Genomic DNA, 26,002 nt, shown 5'->3' with positions numbered 1-26,002 from the left:
CTAGCAGCCGGATTAACTATAGTAGTACTATCGCTGTTACTGTATATAGCGATGTCGACTACGGAGTTATTATAACTTCTCCTATCTGTGTCCTTAATACGCACTGTTAATATAGTAAGAGCATTAATATGCTTTAAGCCGTCGCGGAGTCCGGTAAGCCGCTTATCCTACGCTTGCTTATTAACAATACGGGCTATAGCAATCTTATACTGTAGGGTTAGAAACAATGAATTAATAGATTGCTAAGTCTCGCTATCGTAATTAGGTCGCCTCGATAGGCTATTAGTAGGGTTACTTACGCCTAGCCGATATAATATATCAAAATCAAACCTAGCGAGGTAGACGGCCTATCTAGCCTATCGACCTATAACTCTAGTAACCTTAGTAATACTACGGAGGTTGTTATAGTCTGTATAGACCTGTATCGTATATTAGGCCCTATCGAGGTAATGCCTCTAATACTTAAAGGCCTCGATAATAGCTAAGAGCTCTTGCTCGTAGGTCTCGTAGCGACGCTTAGCATTAATTATCTTTCTCGAGAAGAAGGCAATTAGGTGCTAGTAGTAGTCACTGTCTAACTGCTAAGACATTATAGCTAATATAGCGAACTGTGAAGCGTTAGTCTCAATTCGGATCTGCTTGTTTAGTATAAAATAGTATAATAAAGGGACTTTAGTAAATCGCTTCTTTAAACCGTTAAAAGCGGCTTGTGCTCTGTTAGTCTATTTAAACTCTCTAGTTAGGTTGGCCTTAGTTTTAGTAAGCTTAGTTAGGGGCATTACATACCGTAAATAGCCCTTAATAAAGCGACGATAGAAATTAGCGAAGCCGAGGAATAATTAAAGCTCCTTAATACTAGTAGGGGTTAGCTACTTAGTAATAGTCTTAATCCAATTAGGATTAGCCTTAACACCCTCGGTTAATACAAGGAAGCTAAGGAAGGATACCTCTTTAGTAGCAAAGGTATATTTAGAAGGCTTGTAATATAGGCTATAGGCCCGTAAGCGGTCGAGTACCTTACGTACTACGGCCTAGTGCTCTACGATGTTAGGTAAATAGGTATAAACTAGGATATCGTCTAGGTAAACTACACAGAGGTAGTCTAACAGGCCCAACAGGGCCCGATTAACATAGGACTAGAATGTTATAGGGGCGTTAGTGTAAGAAGGGTATGTTAGCAGGTAGATAGGGTAGTAGTAGGTATAGGTAGTATTCGATAAGGATCTAGGAGGAGAGGGAGGAAGGTAGGAGAGTTAGCCTAACGCTAAGCGCTAAGCCCTACCTAAGGCACTAAGACCCTAGCTTCACTCGGCCTGATTATATACTAATCACGTATAGCCTCTTTAGCTCTAATACACGCTTCCCTTCTAAAGGCCGCGCCCTCGTAGCCTGTCTATATTCTACGACCTCTATTGCCGCTAACTTAGCAAGTCTAATAAGCTGCTTAGCCCGCGCTAAATTAAACACTTAACTACCTAATTATGTAACTATGTCAAACCTTACCTCTAAATAACACAATATATAACTCTAACTGCGCTATCTCTATATACAATAAACTATAAAGTAATATGTATCTATAAGAATTAAGGGCCTTCGACTAATTACAATACGAGCGCGTCTTCCCTACTATAACAGGTAGACGCACGAGGTGTTGCAGCCCTGCCTCCGCTCTAAGTAATGTCGTACCGAGTTCTTTGCGTCTACTCTTAAAAGATCTAGAAATGTCCGCTTCTAAGGGTTTGTCCGTTTCCGAGGGATTGTTCTTATTGTTACGAGGACTATTATTGTTCGTAGTTTCGCTAGCCCTAATTAGTTAGGTTTGGTAGCCTTTAAGTGTCAACTAATTATATCTTTTTAAAAAAACACAGCTCGTCTAGTTTCTATAGGTAAAGGCTATTATAAGTATAGTAGTAGAGGTTCGCCTCGCTTAAAGGGTTAGATAGATCGAGGAGTAACCTATTGTCCGCAAGATCGACCCCGGCTAGCTTAGCTCTGTAGTTTTGCCCTTAGTTAGTTAGTCTATTAGTCGCTTAATCTTTTAAGCGGCTTAAAGTTTTAATTAAAGTTTTAATCAAACCTTTAATATAGCTATTCTTTTAACTTGTCTAGTAGGGTACGCTCCGGCTCGTAGTGTAGGTAAGGTTGTATCTATAGGCGCAGCGGCAACAGTAAGTGATGTTAACAATAGCGGCGCTAGTCGTCTTAGCGCTAACTTTACCTTGCTTCTAATTTCCTTCTTTAACTAACAACAACTCGGCAATACCGTTACTAATATAGCCGTATCCTTCCTTTCTTAAATAGTAATACACTCCGCAATACCGTTACTAATATAGGCGTATACCGTTTCTTCTAATACACCGCCGGCACTATCCGCTACGCGCGCGCCTTCGCCGATCGCTTAGGCCTCGAGGCCTCGTTAGAATAAGGGAACAAGAGGGGGACCTATAGGGCGCGTTAGTAAAGAGGTAGAGCCCTTAAAAGAGCATGCGATTAATTAATTAACGCGTCGTAGCGCGCCGGATATAGTCTTATTGTCCTTTGTTGCTAACAATTGCTTGTCCCTAATTAGTTAGCTAATAGCATCCTAGGGGTAGCATTGATCCTAGGCCTTAATAGTAACATTATAAGCTTTTAGCCTTCTTCTTGTTCTTTACGCTAGTCTAATACTTATCTAACAACTCGGTTATGTCCTTAAAGGAATCTTTAGCTTCCTATAAGTCCTATTCTAGTAAATAGCCTTGCTACCTTAGGAGGTATTCCTTCTTGCCTTTCCTAGTCCGGTACTATAGGATACGTTCTATAGACTACAGTTCTTTACTATTAGCTAAGACTTCTTCTAACTTAGCAGGCGCTTTATCGCCTTCGCGTTAATAGTATAGCTTAAGGAGGGATATATAGAAGGTATTATAGATAGTATAATAGGGTAGAAGCTATAACTAGTAGGCCTATATACCCTTCGGTTCTCGAATGCGGAATAGGCTAATATATCTTAGTACGAGCTTAGGCCTTGTTTTGCTATCGGGTAATAGGTATTTGCGGATGCGGAGGTTCTTTATACTAAGCATAACTATATCGCCTTACTTAAAGGTTATTAGAAGGTAGTGTTTGTTATAGTAGGTCTTTTAGTACTCTTAAGCCTTTGTTAACTTCTCGGCTATCTTAGTATAGATTTCTCGCATCTTCTGAACCCTCTTAATAGCCGCTAGTATTTCGGGTACTTAACGCGCTTCCCTTTCCTTACGCTCGTCCTCGAGCGAGGTAAATAGATCTTATAGTAAGGCAGCGTTCTAGCCTATTATAGCAAAATAAGGGGAGACCTTAGTAGATAAGTAGACACTGTTATTATATACGAATTCAGCTAGTTATAGGAGGTTGACCTAGTCCTCGGGGTTCTTATTAATGTAACTACGTAGGTACTGCTATAGGGTAGCATTCTACCTCTCTGTTTAACCGTTAGTCTATAGATAGAAGGCTATTAATAGCCGATGCTTTAGTCTTAGCTGTAGGCATATTTCGCTCTAATAGTGCGATATGAATATCGAGCCTCGGTTAGAGACTATCCCTTTAGGGGTTCCCTAATAGGTATAGAAGATGTCAGTCTATAGCGCCTCTGCTATATTAATAGCAGTCTAATCCTTACGCGCCGGGATATATCGAGCGCCCTTAGTAAATCGATCTACTATAATAAGGATAGCATTATACACTTCCCCCCTACGCTTAGCAGGCGGAAGTCCTATAATAAAGTCTATTATAAGCTCTACAAATAGCTTCTTTAGAACAGGGAGTAAAGACAACTCGCCGAATAGTAAGTGCTTCGGCGCTTTAACTCGTTAATATACGGCATACGTGTTTACGTAGTCCTTTATGTCCCGCTTACTATTTAGCTAGTAGTATATACGCGATAGTAGCTCGTACGACCTCTCTATACTATAGTAACCGGCAAGCTCACTATTATAGTGTCGCTTAAGAAGTTCTTATCGGATCGAATATTTAGCGGGGACATAGTATCTGCCCTTAAACTTTAAATAACCTTTGTTATCGATCGACTAATTGTTACTCTTACTAGATCGAGTCTTTCGCCTACTTACAAGCTTGTCTATACGTTTAGTAGCAAAGGCGTCCCTCTGCTAAGCCCGTAATAGCTTATCTATAAACGATTAACTATCCCTATTTGTAAGGTTATTTAATAGCACCCTCGCTATTAAACGAGGTACGTATTATATATATCTAATAGCACTAGCAGCCGGATCAACTGCATTAGTGCTTTAATCGCTATTACTATATATAGCGATATCGACTAGGGAGTTATTATAACTTCTCCTATCTATATCCTTAGCTCTTGCCTTAATACGCACTATTAATATAGTAAGAGCATTAATATACTTTAAGCCGTCGCGGAGTCCGGTAAGCCGCTTATCCTACGCGTACTTATTAACAATACGGGCTATAGCAATCTTATACTATAGGGTTAGAAACAATGAATTAATAGATTGCTAAGTCCCGCTATTGTAATTAGGTCGCCTCGATAGGCTATTAGTAGGGTTGCTTACGCCTAGCCGATATAATATATTAAAATTAAACCTAGCGAGGTAGACGGCCTATCTAGCCTATCGACCTATAACCCTAGTAACCTTCGTAATTCTACGGAGGTTGTTATAGTCCGTATAGACCTAAATAGTATACTATACACTATCGAGATAGTGCCTCTAATGCTTAAAGGCCTCGATAATAGCTAGGAGCTCTTGCTTGTATATCTCGTAGCGACGCTCTATATTAATTATCTTCCTCGAGAAGAAGGCAATCGGGTGCTAGTAATAGTTATTATCTAATTACTAGGATATAATAGCCGATATAGCGAACTGTAAAGCGTTAGTCTCAATCCGGATCTGCTTATTTAGTACGAAATAGTATAACAAGGGGACTTTAGTAAAGCGTCGCTTTAGACCGTTAAAAGCGGCTTGTGCTCTATTAGTCTATTTAAACTCTCTAGTCGGGTTAGCCTTAGTTTTTGTAAGCTTAGTTAGTAGCATTACGTGCCGCGAGTAACCTTCGATAAATCGACGGTAGAAGTTAGTAAAACCTAGGAATAATTGAAGCTCTTTAATACTAGTAGGCGTCGGCTACTTAGTAATAGTCTTAATCCGATTAGGATTAGCCTTAATACCCTCGGTTGATACGAGGAAGCTAAGGAAGGACACCTCTTTAGTAGCAAAGGTGCATTTAGAAGGCTTGTAATACAAGCTATAGGCCCTTAGGCGATCGAGTACCTTACGGACTGTAGCCTAGTGTTCCGCAATATTAGGAGAGTGTATATAAACTAGGATGTTATCTAGGTAAACTATATAGAGGTAATCTAATAGGCCTAATAGGGCCCGATTAATATAGGACTAGAATATAGTAGGGGCATTAGCTAGCCTAAATAGTATAACTAAGTACTTAAAATAGCTATAGCGAGTACGAAAGGCTGTCTTCTATTTATCGCCCTTGCGAATACAGATGCGGTAATAGGCGTCCTTAATGTCTAATATAGTGTAGTAGTAGGTACTAGAAAGGCGATCGAGGGTCTTATTAATAAGAGGAAGTAGACAACGATCTTTAATAGTAACAGCATTAAGCCTACGATAATCGACATAGAGGCGTAGGCTACTATCTTTCTTTAGTACGAACAGGATAGGGGTACTAGTAGGGCTGTTACTATACTGTATCCGGCTATTAGCTAGGTTTTCCTCTAGGTACTTACGTAATATAGTAAGCTCTCGTTTACTAAGGTTGTAGAGGGGGCTAAAAGGGACCTCCTTGCCCTCTATAATATCAATCTTATAATCCGTCTCTTTGAATATAGGCAATGTCGATACTAAGTAGTATTTAAACACATTAATATAGGTTTCTCGAATAGGCTCCGGTATACGAGTAAGCTAATTAGGGTCTATGCTATTAGGGGGCATAGGCTTATCGTTATCGCCTAATAGGTCGACTGTTAGGTTAGCTGCGGCAGGTGTTAGGTTGCCGATAAATAGGACCCTAATATCGTTAGGGCACTCGCTAATATCGATATATTTAATGTCCTCTTTCCTAGCGATTCTAAATCGCTACTATTAACTACCTAAGTCTATAACTATAGTATAGTACTTAAGAACAGGGTTGCTAATAACAATCTCAGATAGGAGGCTGTCTATGTCTACTGCGTAGGTAGTAAAGTTTAGTAGGCGCTTATTGCCGAGGTCGTCTCTTAGGGCTATATAGATATAGTAGGCTCCGTAGGTTAAGTGCCGAGCGTTATTAAACTAAGTAAGGGTTGGCAGGTTAGTCCTAGGCAGTTATCGAAGGTCTAATTGCTTAGCTAGGCGATAGCTAATAAGGGCGCTAACTGAATTTCCTAGATCTAGCGTAACCTTAGTCTTATAGTTGTTCCTATATATATCTCCTACGAGATAGGTACGTATAATAGCTAGTACTATGTCGATAGTTTTACGCCGTATAAGGCTAACAGTTAGTGCGGCGCTTACTCTTTTTTCGACTAATAAGAAGGTTAGCCTATAGGGGTAGCGTTAGCTACTAAAAGGTGCTTTCGGTGTTCGGCGGCAGCACGGTCGATTCGGGCCTAGTCCTTGGGTTTGTCGCATTAGCCTAGTAGATAGCTAGTACTATTATAGTTAAAGCACTTTAATCCGGTCGGGAGATTATTGCCGTAGCTATTATTGCTGCTATTGTTAGTCGAGCGGTTAGCATTATAGAGATACGAGCCCCTTCTACGGCCCCTATTACGGCCTCCTCTATATAGCCGTCGGCTACGGCTTCTCCTACGGTCGCTGCTACTGTTCCTATTATTAGCACTATTGTTCTAGTAGGAACCTTGGTTTCCTCCGCGGCTACGATAGGTAGCTAGGCGTATCTTAGATTCTAACCGTTGTTAGAGCTATACTATACGCTCTATAGTCTCGACTTTAACTATAAATTGAATGCGTATAAGATTAGTCTATTCAAACATACGGCGGCGGTCTAATTTAAGGACCAATTCCTATCGCAATTTAGGGCGTATTTCGGAAATCTAGATAGAGTCGGTCTTAGCTAGCAAATCGTCCTCGAGGGTCTTTAAATAGGCCTTAAATAAGCGAGCCGATTAATTAGTCTTTTGTTTAGCTCGAAGGTATTAGTCCTAAGCGTATTGTTGCCTTAGTATAGGGTTTCTAAGGGTGTCTAGTATAATAGTCTTATAGTCTTGCTACTAAATAGCGGTCTAGTCGTAAAGGGAATCAAAATGGTTATCCTATATACGCTTTAGGTCGCCATTAATGTACTATATAGCGTATACGACTAAGGAATAGTCGTCTAGTAGCGCTCTTAGTACGTTGCGCTAGTTGAGCTTATAGTTACGAATATAGTCGTTATACTGCTTTCGGCTAGAGCTATTAAACACGGTATAGTCCTTAAGTTTAGCATCCTTCTTCTAGACTGGAACTAATAGCGAGGAAGGCCCTACTGTCGGCTTAGTGTTGGTTGTTAGGGCCTCCTAAAGGCGGCGAATCTCGAGGAGATTATCCTTTAGCTATTGTTCTTAACGTAGGGTAGTAAGCCTGTTTTAGGTAGCTTCTTAAAGTCTCGCTACTAGCTAGGGCCTAAAGGCTAGTTAGCTATATCGACGGTTAACAATATTGTTAAGAATGTCGTCGACAGGCAATTCTAGGTCGTTACCTAGAATTATAGGTTCTTCTTTAATAGGCTCTCCGGTAGGCCCTTTAGTAGGAGGCACTTTAGTAGGCACTTTAGCGGGAACTGTACTACTAGCGTTGTTATTACTAGCGCTGCTAGCGGCAGTACGGTTGTTGTTGCTTCGTAATAAGCCCGCTATTGTAAGGGGTAACACTAATAATATATTGTAGGCCCCTAAGATGCGGATATAGCGGAATTAGTAGATATCGGCTTAGTGCGATTAACTCGGTATAATAGGCCGTATAGAAGGCCTTGCTTAATAATTAGTACGGTTGTTTCGATAGAATAGTACGTATAGGTCCCGTTCTTCGGGCGTAATATAGTTAGATTAGTTATTATAGCTATACCGCTAAAAGCTTGAAATAAGGACTATCTAGCTGCTACCCTTAAAGGGTAGATCGAATACTATATAAGAAGGGTATATTAGCAGGTAGATAGGGTAGTAGTAGGTATAGGTAGTATTCGATAAGGATCTAGGAGGAGAGGGAGGAAGGCAGGAGAGTTAGCCTAACGCTAAGCGCTAAGCCCTGCCTAAGGCACTAAGACCCTAGCTTTACTCGGCCTAATTACATGCCAATTACATATAGCCTCTTTAGCTCTAACAGTTAGCTAGCCTAAATAGCATAACTAAGTACTCGAAATAACTATAACGAGTACGAAAGGCTATCTTCTATTTATCGCCCTTACGAATACGGATGCGGTAATAGGCGTCCTTAATGTCTAATATAGTGTAGTAGTAGGTACTAGAAAGGCGATCGAGGGTCTTATTAATAAGCGGAAGTAGACAGCGGTCTTTAATAGTAATAGTATTAAGCCCTCTATAATTAATATATAAACGCAGGCCGCTATCCTTCTTTAGTACGAATAGGATAGGTGTACTAGTAGGGCTATTGCTATACCGAATTCGACTATTAGCTAGGTTTTCCTCTAGGTACTTACGTAACATAGCAAGCTCTCGTTTACTAAGGTTGTAGAGGGGACTAAAAGGAACCTCTTTGCCCTCTATAATATTAATCTTATAATCTGTCTCCTTAAATATAGGCAATGTCGATGCTAGGTAGTGTTTAAATACGTTAATATAGGTTTCTCGAATAGGCTCTAGTATACGAGCGAGCTAGTCGGGGTCTATGCTATTAGGAGGCATAGGTTTATCGTTATTACTACCGAGTAGGTCGGCAGTCGGATTAGCTAAGGCGGAGGCCGGTATTAGGTTGCTAATAAACAGGACCCTAATATCGTTAGGGCACTCGCTAACATTAATATATTTAATGTCCTCTTTCCGAGCGATTCTAAATCGCTACTTCTAAATGCCTAAGTCTATAGCTATAGCGTAGTACTTAAGAACAGGGTTGCTAATAATAATAGTAGCTCCCCTATATAGGTTGTCTATATCTACTACGTAGGCGGGGAAGTTTAGTAGGCGCTTATTGCCGAGGTCGTCTCTTAGGGCTATATAAACATAGTAGGCTCTATAGGTTAAGTGCCGAGCGTTATTAAACTAAGCAAGGGTTAGCAGGTTAGTCCTAGGCAATTGTCGAAGGTCTAATTGCTTAGCTAGGCGATAGCTAATAAGGGCACTAACTGAATTTCCTAGGTCTAGTATAACCTTAGTTTTATAATTGTTCCTATATATATCTCCTACGAGATAGGTACGTATAATAGCTAGTACTATATCGATGGTTTTACGCCGCATAAGGCTAACAGTTAGTGCGGCGCTTATTCTTTTTTCGAAGGTTAGCCTATAGGGGTAGCATTAGCGGCTAAAAGGTGCTTTCGATATTTAGCGGTAGTACGGTCGATTCGGGCCTAGTCCTTAGGTTTGTCGCATTAGCCTAGTAGATAACTAGTACTATTATAGTTAAAGCACTTTAATCCGGTTAGGAGATTGTTGCCGTAGCTGTTATTGCTACTATTGTTAGTCGAGCGGTTAGTATTATAGGAATACGAGCCCCTTCTATAGCCCCTATCGCAGCCTCCTCTATATAGCCGTCGGCTACGGCCTCTTCTACGGTCGTTGTTACTATTCCTATTATTAGCATTGTTGTTCTAGTAGGAACCTTAGTTTCCTCCGCGGCTACTACGGTTGCTACGGTTAATACTAGCTAGTCGGATCCTCGATTCTAGTCGTTACTAGAGCTAAATAGCCCGCTCGGCTGTTTCTACTTCGACTATAAATTAAATGCGTATTAGGTTAGCCTGTTCGAATATACGACAGCGGTTCAATTTAAGGACTAATTCCTATCGCAATTTAGGGCGTATTTCGGAAATCTAGATAGAGTCGGTCTTAGCTAGCAAATCGTCCTCGAGGGTCTTTAAATAGGCCTTAAATAAACGAGCTAATTAATTAGTCTTTTGCTTAGCCCGAAGGTACTAGTCCTAAGCGTATTGTTGCCTTAGTATAGGGTTTCTAAGGGTGTCTAGTATAATAGTTTTGTAGGTTTGCTACTAAATAGCGGTCTGATTAGTAAGGGAGTTAAAGTAGTTATCCTAGGTACGCTTTAGGTCTCTATTAATATATTGCATAGTATAGACGACTAGCGAATAGTCGTCTAGTAGGGCCCTTAGTGCATTCCGCTAGTTCAATTTACAATCACGTATATAATTATTGTACTGCTTGCGGCTAGAGCTATTAAATACGGTATAGTCTTTAAGCTTAGCATCCTTCTTTTAAATAGAAGGTCCTACTACTAGTTCTAGTCTAGCAGTAGTTGTTAGGGCTTCCTATAGGCGGCGGATCTCGAGGAGGTTATCCTTTAGCTATTATTCTTAACGTAGGGCAGTAAGCCTATTTTAGGTAGCTTCTTAGAGTCTCCCTACTAGTTAAGGGCTAAAGGCTAGTTAGCTATATCGACGGTTAACAATATTATTAAGAATGTCGTCGACAGGCAATTCTAGGTCGTTACCTAGAATTACAGGTTCTTTAATAGGCTTAGCAGCGGGCCCTTTAGTAGGGGGCACTTTAGTAGGTGCTTTAGTAGGCACTGTGCTACTAGTGTTATTATTGCTAGCACTGCTAGGAGCACTGCCGGCGTTGTTATTGCTAGCGCTACTAGCGGCGCCGCGGTTGTTGTTTCGTAATAAACCGGCTATTATAATAAGGGGTAGCACTAATAATGTATTATAGCCCCTTATAGTACGGATATAGCGGAATTAGTAGGTATCGGTTTAGTGTGCTTAACTTAGTATAATAGGCCGTATAGAAGGCCTTGCTTAATGATTAGTACGGTTGTTTTAGTAGAATAGTACGTATAGGTCTCGTTCTTCGGGCGTAATATAGTTAAATCGATAGTTTTCGTAGCTATACCGCTAAAAGCTTGAAATAAGGACTATCTAGCTACTACCCTTAAAGGGTAGATCGAATACTATATAAAAAGGGTTATGTTAGCAGGTAGATAGGGTAGTAGTAGGTATAGGTAGTATTCGATAGAGAACTAGGAGGAGAAGGAGGAAGGTAGGCTAGTTAGCCTAACGCTAAGCGCCAAGCCCTACCTAAGGCACTAAGACCCTAGCTTCACTCGAGCTAGTTATATACTAATCACGTATAGCCTCTAACAATAAGAGATCTCGTATTATTCTATTAACCCGATTAGCTAGCTCTTAAGCACGTTCTACGCTTAGGTGCCTAAATACCTTATATATTTTCTTAAGTATAAGTTGCCTCGGTAGTAGTAGATATATAGAGCGTCGTATAGTAAAGTTAGCTCGTATTAGTTAGAAGAACGGATAACTTCGTAGCTAGCCTTTATTATCGCTTAGCTATATCTTAGGTAGTAGGTTATCGTTAACTTTGCTCTCTATATCGAAGTAGGGTATATTATTGTCTAGTCTAATAAATTTGACTAGTAGCTTGCCTTATAGGCTATATAGGGTATCGTCTATCTCCTAATATCTCAAACCCTTATAATAGAATAGTGTTCTACTAACAATATTAGTATAAAAGTTAGGGATATAGAGACATTCCTTTAGCTCGATTTCTAGGGGACTTCCGCTAGTATTCTTTACTATAAATAATGCTATTCTAATAGCGACGACTCGATTATATATAGTGCTAGTAGCTACGGTTGCCTATAGCGGAAGGAAGAGCGCTTTAAAGTTAAATCGACTAGGGTAATTAATAATATTGCAATTTAAGCTACTATTATATATTAGTACGTTAAATAGGTTCTACTTGCCCCTATAGACGATTATTAATATATAGGTAGTTAGATTAGCCGCTAGTAAAGCTAATAGAGATACTAGTAAAGGGTTATAGAAGTAGGCTACTAAGAGCTTACCTAATCTATTACCTATACTAGTATTATCCTTATTACGGCCCTCGTAGTGTTGTTGCTTAGCAATCTTAATAGCTAGGGGATCTTTATAGAATTTAGCTTGTCTTAAGTAGAAGTCCTTATTACGGCGAAGATAGCCTTTATAGTACTTTAGCTTGCTACGCTACTAGCCGTTTTTGTCCTTCTTATCTACCTTATTACAAAGACGGTAGTTAAATACTAAGCACTTGCTACGATTCTTATAGGCCTTCTTCTTACTAAGGCTAGTAAGCTTAGTATATAATTTAGGCGTGCGGCGCTTGTCTTTGTTCTTGTCTTTAATAGTATTACTAGTAGCACCTTATAGTATAGTATTCGCTTAAAGTGCGGCGTTAGAACTATTATCTTCTTTATAGATTACGCTAAAGGACGACCCCTTACGAGTCGTTATAGTACTAGCTATATTCCGAGCGTAATCTCGTATTATACTAACTAGCTATTAGAAGTTGTTTACTATTAGCCCTGCCTAGTGCATTATATAGAGGCCCTTACTATAGGTCTTATTTATATTCGTAACTATAGTATATAGGTAGGTTACTAGGTTATTAAATTCCGGGTGTTATATACGCCTTATAGTTTTATATAGGTTAAGCTATTCCTTATACTAGTACTCGGGGTCCTTAACCTGCTTAGAGTTTACTAGACGTTGTAGCTCTTTACTAAGAGAAGTTCTTAACTATTACGTATTAGGTACGAGCTTATTCTTTAATCGAGTTAGAATAAGCCGTATAGTTAGTACTATATTGTTTCTATTAGGATTAGTAATCTCTAAGTAATAGCGAATGTCTATAGTTATAGCTAGATATTTAATCGTCTTATTACGAGCTGTCCTAAAGCGTTTAAACTCCGCCTTCCTTATGTTAGGGTGTTCCTTAGTAAGCTTTGCCCTAGCCTAATGTAGGGGGTTGCTTATAAGTTGCTCTATATCGAATTCCGGGAGAAGGGGTTATACTAGTTTAGTAGGCTTAGTCGAATATAGATTAGTAAGGACCTAGGTCTTGTGTCTGGTTAGGTACGTCTTAGTTTGCTTAAACTATCGGTCCTATTCGTTAGGTCTACGAAGGACAACTAGCTTGCTACCGCTAAGGCGACTAGCTAATAAGGGAGCTATTATTAAGGATATATTAATCTTAAAGCGATCGTAGAGGCTTATATAGACAGTTGTTTCTTATAGTGCCGTTAAGACTATTAATCGATTATTAAAGGTTTTATAGAATAGAAAATTCTTTCCTACTATAGAAGTCTCTAATACCGCGGATTAAATCCGGGCTTATAACTATTACGTATAGCGTAGTAGATTACTTATATAATACTATATTGCCGGCGGTTAAATTAGCTTCGTTAATTGCCTATACCCTATCTCTTCTCTAGTCTAAAATATAGTATAGAAAATTCTTTAAGCTAAGAAGTTACGTGCCTGTTATGTAACTAAGCTAACGCGTTACACATATTGGATAAGCCATCCTAGCAAGAATTGAATCCGACTATCGGCTAGCGAACTACTGCATTAGAGAAAGATTCCCGACACCGGAGGCGGCCCTTTCCCTTTTAAGCCATTTTCGTTTAACGACCACTACGCTCTTTCGTCAGCTTCTAACTTTCAGCTCGCCGTCAGCACGTGGAAATCAATGTCAGTAACGCCGGGAAAACGTATCATCGCGTGAGCAGACTTCCCACTCACCTCGTAGCATCAAGCTCTGATATTAACAGGCATGCACCAGGTGCTTGGAATGCCACAAGCGTAAAATAAAGTGCTCTGGGAACGGCCCACCGTGCACTTCATGCCAGGCGTTTCGACTAGAATGCTCATACCCCGTACGAGACCGAAAGACGAAAGTCGGGCAAAGATACCTAGAAAGTCTGCTTGAAGAAAACAAGCGACTCAGCGCTCTCGTGTCCTCGATTGAATCGCCGGGAGCGACACCATCACAAAAAATCGCAGAGGCAGCAGCGCCACGAGCTGACAATGCTGATCGGAATCCTGTGCTGGACGAGAGGCCGTGGTTTATGGGCATCAATGCCGTAGATTTGCCTATTCACATTGGCGAAGCAGCAGATGCTGCCTTTGCAACGAGACTTCGACAAGCGGCTTCGAGAAAGCAGGTCAGCCACTTTCCGCGAGTGCATTACTTAGCCGACGAAGCACTGCGAGCACTCTCCGAGAACCCTCCCGCCTGGCCAAGTCCTGCGAGGATCCAATTCCTCATCGATGTCGCGCTGAAGACGATTTCCAAAACATGGCATATCGTTCGGAAGAGCACGATTTTGCAAGATGTGCAGAAGTTGTTGACAGATCCGCAGCAATGCAACTGGCTCACGAAATGTCGGATCTGGGTGTTGATGGCGATTGGTGAAGGGTACTCGTCACGGTGTACCCTTCCCGACCAGCCATTTCCAGGTGCACAGTACTGGGCGCGAGCAATGCAGCTGACACACATGCCAGCCGAGCGCCCAAGACTGGATCTGGTCGAAGTCTATCTTCTGCTGTCCTTTTATGCTGCCTCCATGAACCGACGCCATACGAGTATTCTACTCGCTAGTCATGCTCTCCGAATCAGTGTGATATTGGGCTTGCATATCGAGATTGGCGAATCTCAGCTCCGCGATCCAGCGATACGAGAACACAGATGCCGTTTGTGGTGGACGGCTTATCGGTTTGATCGATTATGGGCAAGTAAGATCGGCTGGCCGCCATCGAGCCCGGATGACAGTATTGAGATTGGATTGCCGTCTGATGAAAGTCTACCTCCCTCGGCGAGAGGTGATTTTGAAGATGCGCAGTACATGATTATGTCGATCAAGATGGCCCGAATGCTTAATCACGCAGTAACGACGCTGTATGTCCGAAAGAGACAGCCGACATCGTTCTCGGAGCGAGTGCAGGTGGCCGTCAGAGCATTGCGAGACTGGGCTGATGATCTTCCCGAGCACCTGAGGTTGAATACAGATGAGCTTCCTGTGACTGTCGAGCCACATGTGCTGTACTTGCACCTTGCCTTCAATCAGGTGAGTATTCTTCCCAACCGCACAATTGGGACTCTCACGGTGTCGAACTTGATTGCTGAGGCAACTTTTAACGGTTCTCAGGCGGTAATCGTGGTGACAAGACCAATATTGCTGCATCTGTTCCGTAAACGCCACCCACAATCGGCGACAGATTCACATTCCCTGCAGCCTTTCTCCGATTCGGCATTGTCGTTGACAACGGCTTGCATTCGATGTGCTCGACAGTCGATCGTACTCCTCAAACGATCCTGGACTGATGGAAGCTTTCCCACTTTCGATTACTTCCATATGCAGTTTCTCTTCTCTTCAGCTACCATCCTGGCCTTATCTGCCCTCCTCCAAAGTCCTGGTTGGACAAATGATCGGGAAGACTTCTTGCTGGGCTGTTCCTTCTTGCAGCAACTTGAGCGGAATGGCAACTTCGGGGCCAAGGAGTTCTCTATGCACATGGACGCTTTGAAAACGACGCTTCAAGAACACCTCGATGATGGCATGGACGTTCCTCCGGCACCCGCGATGTTTGATACTATACCTCCGCCACAACCGCTATTGCCAAATCCTCCATTACAAGATTTTCTCAACCATCCAGAAATCGATCTCGACTTCATGGACACGGGCGGACAGTGGGTAGAATGGCAAGACATTTTCTGGCCCGAAGAAATTGATTCGTATCCCGGATAGACGGCAATGTCGTTGTCTTCCGCGGTGTATTGCAACAATGGCTTTCACCGGGATGGTGACTGCGCGGAGAAGTGTTGATTTTGGCATGACGATGCCTATAGCTATGAAGTGGTCGAGTATGCTCATCGCAATGCTGTTTACCTCCATGTCTGTGACTTCAATGCGTGAACCATCAGGGTTACGAAATATTCACCTTGATGAACCCGATACACTTCCGCCCTCATCAAGCTCTTATAACTTCATGCATTCGGATCTCTATCGTCCAAATCACAAGTCTCGAGCAAATTCTGTGTCAGGTTCGGCTTGCGATTGTACTCATCCTCACTGAGATACCTATCGCCCCACTCCCCAACAGTATTATCATACGTCGTACCGGGCTTGGTCTTGCAGAGATGCAGCATATTATCCTTCAGTCCCTTCATCAAGCGGAGCCGTGGATATTCCTGAAGCAGAAACATTAGCCCATGCCTAGTATTCCGGACCATCTCCATTCACTCACCCCCACAATAGCATTGTACTCCTCCCAAGTCAGCACACCGCCAGGCACCATATCCGGTCCCTGAAAGTCCGCCCAAATTCCATACGAGCACGCTTGAACTTCAGGCTCTTTCTCAAACACCACACTCCCGATCGTATGCAGCGCTATAGAGTCCCATACGAGCTGTAATCAGGAGGGGACGATATGGTTGTAGGTATAGTCTGTTGATACGGTTTTGGCGAATTCCAGGGCTGCGGATATCAGTGGTGTGTCTGGTACTGTCACGCCGCATTGGACTTTCGTCGGCTGTTTGACGTCTGCGAAGTCGATCGAGGAGCCCATCTTGGTGTCCTGTGATTATTCTGGGCGGTGGGATGAACCAGAGTGTCGGTATGCTCGCTGTAAGCACTGGTTGAGGTAGTGGTCATGCTAGATGTCAGTGCCATTTGCTACTGTGCCACTTCTCTGCATGCTCGAGCAGATGCAAGTGTTGTCCTCGATACTAAACCGCTTAGATACTTCCCCGAGCCTAAGCTGGCAGCCCGAGCCCTAGCAGATATAGACCTAGCACTAATATAGAATCGCGCCTATATTAATATATCGTCAAATACGTGCTGTTTCCGCCTAATATACGGTGTTTCCGTTCTCGGTTAGTATTATTAATAGTCGCGCCCGGATAGCGAGTTATAACGCAGCTTCCTCTATTACTAATAATAACTAGTTTCTTAACCTATACTATTATCTACGCTCTTTCTAGATATAATAGCTTATTCTCTATCGTACGAGGTATATATCGACGACTTTCTTATACTAGATAAGGATATAGAGAGTAGTATTATCGTAGTTAATAGCTCCGCGAAAGTAGTAGATATTAAGTCGTAGGAGGAAGTTAAATTTGTCTCGGAGACGCGTATTTAAGAGCCGCGAGGTCGTAGTCGCTTACTTAATATTCTATACGAGCGTATATCTCTACCTAATTATTAGTTAGTATCGCCGCGGCCTTAGAAGTACGAGTTTATCGTTAAACCGCCGCCTTCGCTACCTCGAGGTCTAATACTATACTAGTCGACGTTCCCTTCGAAATCCGCCCTCGAGCGATATATCTACGAATTTAGTATCTTAAATAGGTACGAGTTTAAAGAGTATAAGCCGAAGAAGAATAAGAATAATATTAAATACCGCTATTTATATATCTATAGATACTACGGATTGCCTAATAAGCGTACCTAGAATACTACGAATAAGATATAGAAGAAGACGAAGAAGATAGACTATAAGTTCTACTTCTACGCTATTACTATCTACCCTTTTAAGCGAGAGGGTAAGTAGCAAATCTAGTATTCGAGTAAAGAAGAATACTACTATTATAACTATAAGAAGGACGATATTATAGTACTTGCTACTTACCGGACCCGATTAAGAACCGCTAAATTCCTCGAGTAACTAGAGCGGCTTTAGTATTCTCGTATACTAACGTCGAAGATAATAGCCTACTTCTATAGTAAAGGAGTAATCCTAAAGCCTTATAATCTCTATAATATTACCTGGAATAGGACTCTTAATAAGCGGCGGCTCTATAACTAAGCTAAGCGTATAGTTAAGTTATTAGATAATAATAGTATCTTCTACGATATTGCTACCGACGAGGAAGGCTTAATCTAGGCAATAGTAGCTCTATATCCGACCTCTCTCGCGGTATATAAAGAGACGCTATACTAGTTAATTATTAATACTACTTATTCGACTAATCTTTATACCCTCGAGCTACTTAATATAGTCGCCGCTAGACCTATAAACGATACTATTAAGCTAGGTATTAGCCTTGTCCGTCCGAAGCTAAATAAAGCGAACTTCGTAAAGTTATTAAAGTCGCTACGATAAGGCCTTAAATAAGCTAACTATCTAATGCCTCTTATTATTACTACTAATCGAGAAGAGGTACTAATACTAGCTATCGATAAGGTATTTCCGGAGTTAAAGAATATCGTTTACGAGTGGCATTTAAACTAAGACGTCCTTACTCGCGTATATAAGGAGAGAGGCGAGTTTAGACAAATTAAATCTAATAGCTACTAGATAGATAGTCCTTTAACTACTAAGTTTATAAAGCCCTTCGTTTATACTGTCTATAGCGATACCGAGGAAGAGATTAATAGTAACGTTACAAAGCTAGAATGCTAGATAGCGTTTATCCTATATTCTAGTCCTACCTCTATAAGAACTAGTAGTACTATAAGACTCGTATTATTAACTACTAGACTAACTAGGTACTATACTTCGGAGCGAAGATAACGTTACGAGTTGAGTCCTACTATAGCCGTATTAAACTCTAGCTTAACTATAGTAGCCGATACGATATCTTTACGCTCTTTAAGTCGCTTCTTAACTAGTAGTAAGAAGGCTACGATTGCCGCCGTACCGCTATAGCGGACAACTTAAAGCGGTATAAATTATAATAAGCTACTTACTAGCGTATTCTAGGCTTCTATCTCTCGAGTTATAAGCGACTACTACCTTCTCGAAGTAGCTAAGCTATAGAAGCGTGCCCTTACTCTACTAAGAACTACGGTTAACGATAACGGTAATAAGATTAAGCACTCGGCCTACTCGTATAGCTGTCTATACTACCGCTATAACGATTAGCTTACTAAGACGTACGGCTACCCTTACAAATACGAGATTATAAAGCTAATCGAGATAGGCGGCAGCCGCGTAGTACTATTACTTTACTACTTCTACGAGTATTAGCTTATTAACTTTAGCAAGCGCTAGCTACGTCTACGAGAGCCGAGGGTTGTGTTTAGCAACTGTAAGCCTCTTACTAGCGGAGCGACACTTTACTTAACAAAGCGTATATAACGGTATACTAACGGCTCGAGAACTTAACGACTTTGCTATTACTACGAAGAAGCGGAAGCTAATAAGTACTACTATTACTAACTTTACTCTCGAGCTAGGCGTATTACTTACTTAGCTAAGAACGACGGTCTTAGCTTACTATAAGTGCGTAAAGAGCTAGTGCCGTAACTAATAGTGCCCCTACTAGAAGGCTAACCGTCCGTATAGACCTGCCTATTACCCTTATAGCTTCGGGTACTATAATCTACGTCGAGAAGTACTCGAATAGGCACCTCCGGCTACTCTATAACCTCCTTCTAAGGTAGAACTTCTACGCTAAGAGCTAAGCGATATAAATGCACGCGAAGAATAGCGTTTAATCTAGTAATTTAAATATAGTCGTTAGTAGGCGGCATTATATAAGCAATAACAACGACAGGCTGCTTAGTAATAGTACTAGTAGTCGCTTATATAACTAGTAGGAAGGCCGCTTTATTACTAGGTACTCTAGTAATAGCACTATTAGTTTGCTTAGCAATAGCACTATTAGTTTACTTAGTAATAGTACTATTAGTTTACTTAGCAATAGCAGTATACTAGTTAGTAACTAAGAGACTAGTATAAGCTAGCATATATAGCCTTACGTAGTTATAAGGTAGTAGGTCGTAATCCGCTTAGATCTAAGTAGATAGCTAATAACTAATAATACCTTTAATTTTGCTATACTACTAATTTGCTAACAAACTTTAGCTTTATAGTTACTAGCAGTAGTATTATAGTAGTTGCCCGGCTAGCGGGGCCTATAGCGACGCGATTATCCGCTTCTATACGCGATTTCGTTAGGAATAGTCGATCTTAAAATCTTATATAATGCTAGGGCTCGGGCTACTAGCTAGGGCTTATAGAAGTATCTAAGACTAAACCGAGCCCTAGCTACCCGCCCGAGCCCTAGCTAGAAGTTTAACCCGCGTAACGTACGGCCCCTCGTAACGCGTACTTTCGCGTTTCTTCTATATACTTTGTAACTATATATCTTAATATATAATAGACTCAATTAATTAAGTAGTAGCTCGTTTAAAACTAGACGATTAGATCTTAATTTCGGCGTACGTACGAGATTATAAAGTTACGCGGTTAACACTTAGTAAGAGGTACTATAGCGTCTATAGAATAGTCTAGCAAAAAGCCGAGAACTAGATAATACTTAGTTACTAACAAGAGCGCACTCTTATATAGTATCTAAATATCCTTTCCGACCGTAGCCTGCCTCTAACGCTAGCAATACTTCGTAATTTCGTATACGATATCGCAAAGAGATATCTAAAGAACAATTAGGTACATAGGTTCTATAAAAGGTTCAAGGATAAGATTCTCTTAGTCTACCTCTAACCCTTCGATAAAGAACGTAAGAAAGCAGATAGCAAGATATACTATAGTCTATAGGGCCTACTTTAACCTAGTAGAGCGGAAGATTAAGTAATACGAGATTAAGCCTAAGAATATATATAATATAGATAAAAAGGGTATGCTTATTAGATACCTTACTTGAAGTTACTTAAGGCAAAGAGGATTGTCTTAAAGGAGGCATTTAAGAGCTATAGGCTTATTAGCAATATTTAAGATAGCAATCGCGAGTAGCTTACTATTGTTAGCTATATCTGCGCTAATAGATTATAGCTCCCTCTAGGCCTAATCTACTAGGCAAAGACAGGCAATATTTAAGACACTTAGGTATAAGATTTTAAGGTCTCTAAGTATAAGGCCTGCTTTGCTTCTTCTAAGAAGGGTTAGACAGACATTAGCCTTAGTTATACGTAGCTTATATAGATATTCTATTACTATATAAAGAATAAGGCTAGGCGGAAATAGCGCCTCCTATTTATAGATAGATACGGAAGCTATATAAATATACCCTTCCTTAAATAGGCTAATAATAATAAGATACTAGTTGCTATATACCCTCCTTACTTAACTTATAAATTATAGCTACTAGATCTATTAGTATTCGTACCTCTCGGCATCTTCTATAGCTAGCAACTAGACTAGTTTATTTATAATTACTAAGACTTGTCTAGTATTATAAAGCGTAACTTTCTACGCTTATTCTAGCCTGCCTAGACTAGGGCTCTAACTAAGAAGAATATAGTAAGTAGTTAGAAGAAGCTAGGCCTTAATCCCTTTAATCTATTACAAGTTCTTAGCATATTAAAAGAAGAGCCTAAAGAGCTACTATAAGCTATAAGACTATCTACTAGTAACTTAGGCAACTTAATCTTATTAGCAAGTAACTAGAAGAAGCTAAAGAGCCTTATAAAGGACGTTGTTGCTAACTAACTAGAAGAGATAGATAAGCGCAAAGTTAATAAGCTATTAAATACTATCCTTGCTATAATAACTAAGTATACTATATTAAAAGCTAAGAATAAGGGCTTTAAGACTATACTGAATCTTAAGAAGAAGAAGCGGAAGCGTAGTAAAGGCCTCTTTTAAGAGATAAGGCAATAGGACAACAATAGTACTATATTCTTCTTATCTAAGAAGATTAATTAAGCTAAGGCTCTTTAAGTACGTAAAGAATAAGAGAAGGTTAATAAACAGGTTTCTAAACAGATAGAGAAGAAAAGGCACGTATAAAGGCTTAGTAGAAGAAGATTGCTATATAACTATATAAAGAAGAACGCTTATAGAGCGCTAAAGAGAAGGCTACCTAGTAGGCGGTTAAAGCGGCTAATAAACAACGTAATAAAGAGACTAAAGAAGCGGACAAACAGCTAGCTAATACTCTCTAACAGTTATTTAAGAAGCAGACTAGGCGCAAAGCGGTTGTTATAGAGCCGCTAGTTGCCCTATAGTTAAATGCGGAAGTATAGAAGCCTATAAGCCAGATTTTAGCAAATTTAAGACCCTAGCGTAAAGCAATACAACGATATAAGCTACAATTATAATTTCAATATTAAAATGAAGCGTATTATCTCTTTAGTCTACCCTTTTAATATAAACATTATATCTCTAGTAGTTATTAAGATATAGTGTCGCAAAGTATAGTAGTAACAACCGTAGAAGTATACGATACGCGGGACTATACGTTACGTAGGTTAAACTTCTACCCGCCTAGGCCCTAGTATAACCCGAGGCTAGTACTATTATAGAGTCGCCTTTATATAGAATTACGTACTCTTTCTATCTAATATAGGCTGTTTCTATTCTTACTTAGTATTATTAATAGGCGCGTAGCGCGTTATCTAAGAAGTTATTGCTAGGGCTAAAGAGGTTATACGTAATTGGTATATAACTAGGCTCGAGTAAAGCTAGGGTCTTAGTGCCTTAGGCAGGGCTTAGCACTTAGCAATAGGCTAACTTGCCTACCTTCCTCCCTCTCCTTCTAGTGCCTTATCGAATACTACTTGTACCTACTACTACCCTATCTACCTGCTAATATAACCCTTCTTATATAGTATTCGATCTACCCTTTAAGCGTAGCAGCTAGATAGTTCTTATTTCAAGCTTTTAGCGGTATACCTACGAACAAGACTAATCTAACTATATTACGCCCGAAGAACGGGACCTATACGTACTATTCTATCGAAACAACTATACTAATTATTAAGCAAGGCCTTCTATACGGCCTATTATACTAAGTTAAGCATACTAGACCGATATCTACTAATTCCGCTATATCCGCATCTTAAGAGCTAACAATATATTATTAGTATCGCCCCTTATAATAGCCAGTTTTTTACGAAGCAACAACCGCGGCGCCGCTAGTAGCGCTAGCAATAACAACGCCGGTAGTGCTCCTAGCAGTGCTAGCAATAACAATACTAGTAGCATAGTTCCCGCTAAAGTGCCTACTAAAGAGCCTACCGGAGGGCGTACTAAAGAAGAACCTATAATTCTAGGTAATAATCTAGAATTGCCTATTAACGACATTCTTAACAATATTATTAATCGACGATATAGCTAGCTAGCCTTTAGCTCTTAACTAGTAGGGAGACTTTAAGAAGCTACTTAAAACAGGCTTACTACCCTACGTTAAGAATAATAACTAAAGGATAATCTCCTCGAGATTCGCCGCCTATAGGAAACCCTAACAACTACTACTAGACTAGAACTAGTAGTAGGACCTTCTATTTAAAAGAAGGACGCTAAGCTTAAAGACTATACCGTATTTAATAGCTCTAGCCGCAAGCAGTATAATAATTATATACGCGATTGTAAATTGAACTAGCGGAATATACTAAGGGCCCTACTAGACGACTATTCGCTAGTCGTCTATACTATATAGTACATTAATAGAGACTTAAAGCGCACCTAGGATAACTATTTCGACTCCCTTACTAATTAGACCGCTGTTTAGTAGCAAGACTATAAGACTATTATACTAGACACCCTTAGAAACCCTATACTAAGGCAACAATACGCTTAGGACTTATACCTTCGAGCTAAACAAAAGACTAATTAATCGGCTCGCTTATTTAAGGCCTATTTAAAGACCCTCGAGGACGATTTGCTAGCTAAGACCGACTCTATCTAGATTTCCGAAATACGCCCTAAATTGCGATAGGAATTAGTCCTTAAATTAGACCGCCGTCGTGTGTTCGAATAGACTAATCTAACGCGCATTTAATTTATAGTCGAAGTAGAAATAGCCGAACGGGCTGTTTAGCTCTAATAGCGACTAGAATCGAGGATCCGACTAGCTAGTACTAACCGCGGCAACCGTAGTGCCCGCGGAGGAAACTAAGGTTCCTACTAAAACAATAGTGCTAATAATAGGAATAGTAACAATAACCGTAGGAGAGGCCGTAGCCGGCGACTATATAGAGGAGGCCGCGATAGGAGCCGTAGAAGGGGCTCGTATCCCTATAATACTAACCGCTTAACTAACAATAGTAGTAATAGCGGCTATAGCAATCCCCTAACTAGATTGAAATGCTTTAACTATAATAGTACTAGCTATTTACTAGGCTAATGCGACAAACCTAAGGATTAGGCCCGAATCGACCGTGCTACTACTAAACACCGTAAGCACCTTTTAGCCGCTAATACTACCCCTATCGGTCCTTCGAAAAAAGAATAAGCGCCGCACTAACTGTTAGCCTTATACGGCGTAAAACTATCGATATTGTACTAGCTATTATACGTACCTGCCTTATATAAGACACCTAGGGCACTAATTACGAAACTAAGGTTACGCTAGACTTAGGAAATTTAGTTAGTGCCCTTATTAACTATCGCCTAGCTAAGTAATTAGACCTTCGACAATTAAAGAGGGCTAACCTACTAACCCTTACTTAGTTTAATAACGCTCGGCACTTAACCTATAGAGCCTACTATATTCCTATAGTTCTAAAGGACGACCTCGGCAATAAGCGGTTATTAGACTTTACTGCCTATATAGTAGATATAGATAGCCTTCTATCTAATATTATTATCGGCAACCCTGTCCTTAAGCACTATACTATAGTTATAGACTTAGGCAGTTAATAGTAGCGATTTAGAATCGCTAGGAGAGAGGACATTAAATACATTAATATTAGCGAGTGTCCTAACGATATTAGGGTCCTGTTTATTAGCAACCTAACACCTGCCTTAGCTAATCCGATAGCTAACCTTCTCGGCGGTAATAACGATAAACCTATGCCCTCTAATAGTATAGACTCTAACTAACTTACTCGCATCCTATAGCCTATTCGCGAGACCTATATTAATATGTTTAAATACTACCTAGCATCGACGTTGCCTATATTTAAAGAGACGGACTATAAGATCGATATTATATAGGGCAAGGAGGTACCTTTTAGGCTACTTTACAATCTTAGTAAACGAGAGCTTGCTATATTGCGTAAGTACCTAGATAAGAACCTAGCTAATAGTCGAATTTAGTATAGCAACAGCCCTGCTAGTATACTAATCCTGTTTATTCTAAAGAAGGATAGTAGCCTACGCCTATATATTAATTATCGTAGGCTTAATACTGTTACTATTAAAGACCGCTATCCACTTCCGCTTATTAATAAGACCCTCGACCGCCTTTCTAGCGCCTGTTTCTATACTATATTAGATATTAAGGATACGTACTATCGTATCTGCATTCGTAAGGGCGATAAATAGAAAACAGCCTTCCGTACCCGTTATAGCTATTTTAAGTACTTAGTTATGCTATTTAGGCTAGCTAATGCCTCTGCTATATTCTAGTCCTATATTAATCGGGCCCTATTAGGCCTACTAGACTACCTTTGTATAGTTTACCTAGATAACATCCTAGTTTATACCTATTTACCTAATATTATAGAACACTAGGCTATAGTACGTAAGGTACTCGATCGTCTAAGGGCCTACAGACTATATTGTAAGCCTTCTAAATATACCTTTGCTACTAAGGAGGTAGCCTTCCTTAGCTTCCTCGTATTAACTAATAGTGTTAAGGCTAACCCTAATCGGATTAAAACTATTACTAAATAGCCTATTCCTACGTCAATTAAGGAGCTATAGTCGTTCCTTAGCTTCGCTAATTTCTACCGCCGCTTTATTAAGAGCTATTTACGGTACGTAATGCTACTAACTAAGCTTACTAAAACTAAGACTAACCCGACTAGAGAGTTCAAATAGACTAATAGAGCGCAAGCCGCTTTTAACGGTCTAAAGTAACGCTTTACCAAAGTCCCTTTGTTATACTATTTCGTACTAAGCAAGCAGATCCGTATTAAGACTAACGCTTCATAGTTCGCTATATTAGCTATTATGTTATAATAGGCTAATAACAATTACTAGCACCTAATCGCCTTCTTTTTACGGAAGATAATCGATATAGAACGTCGGTACGAGACCTACGAGTAGGAGCTCTTAGCAATCGTAGAAGCCTTTAAGCACTAGCGCTATTATCTCGATAGTGCTTAGTACCCTGTTTAGGTCTATACCGACTATAACAACCTACGTAGGATTACTAGGGTTATACGGGTTATAGGTCGATAGGCTA

The 26,002-nt window shown here is 40.3% G+C and overlaps 2 protein-coding genes across 2 annotated transcripts; one reads left to right on the top strand and one right to left on the bottom strand.

The window, feature by feature from the left end:
* Positions 1 to 3,531: 3,531 nt before the first annotated feature.
* Positions 3,532 to 15,707, top strand: MYCFIDRAFT_176068 (uncharacterized protein; the record flags this gene model as incomplete). The annotated part of the gene is made up of 4 exons (XM_007929672.1): positions 3,532 to 3,548; positions 13,534 to 13,650; positions 13,686 to 13,761; positions 13,809 to 15,707. The coding sequence occupies 4 exons, from the start codon at positions 3,532 to 3,534 to the stop codon at positions 15,705 to 15,707; spliced, it is 2,109 nt and encodes a 702-aa protein (XP_007927863.1).
* On the bottom strand, positions 15,334 to 25,747 carry MYCFIDRAFT_208140 (uncharacterized protein; the record flags this gene model as incomplete). The annotated part of the gene is made up of 9 exons (XM_007929671.1): positions 15,334 to 15,766; positions 15,798 to 15,862; positions 15,901 to 15,918; positions 15,979 to 16,192; positions 16,213 to 16,313; positions 16,366 to 16,436; positions 16,471 to 16,614; positions 16,639 to 16,657; positions 25,741 to 25,747. The coding sequence occupies 9 exons, from the start codon at positions 25,745 to 25,747 to the stop codon at positions 15,752 to 15,754; spliced, it is 654 nt and encodes a 217-aa protein (XP_007927862.1). The 3' UTR covers positions 15,334 to 15,751.
* Between the last annotated feature and the right edge of the window lie 255 nt (positions 25,748 to 26,002).

This window comes from Pseudocercospora fijiensis (genome assembly GCF_000340215.1).
Source record: "Pseudocercospora fijiensis CIRAD86 unplaced genomic scaffold MYCFIscaffold_5, whole genome shotgun sequence".
NCBI classification, from domain to species: Eukaryota; Fungi; Ascomycota; class Dothideomycetes; order Mycosphaerellales; family Mycosphaerellaceae; genus Pseudocercospora; species Pseudocercospora fijiensis.
The sequence above is the reverse complement of the archived record's forward strand: the minus strand, read 5'-3'. Positions and strand labels throughout refer to the sequence as shown.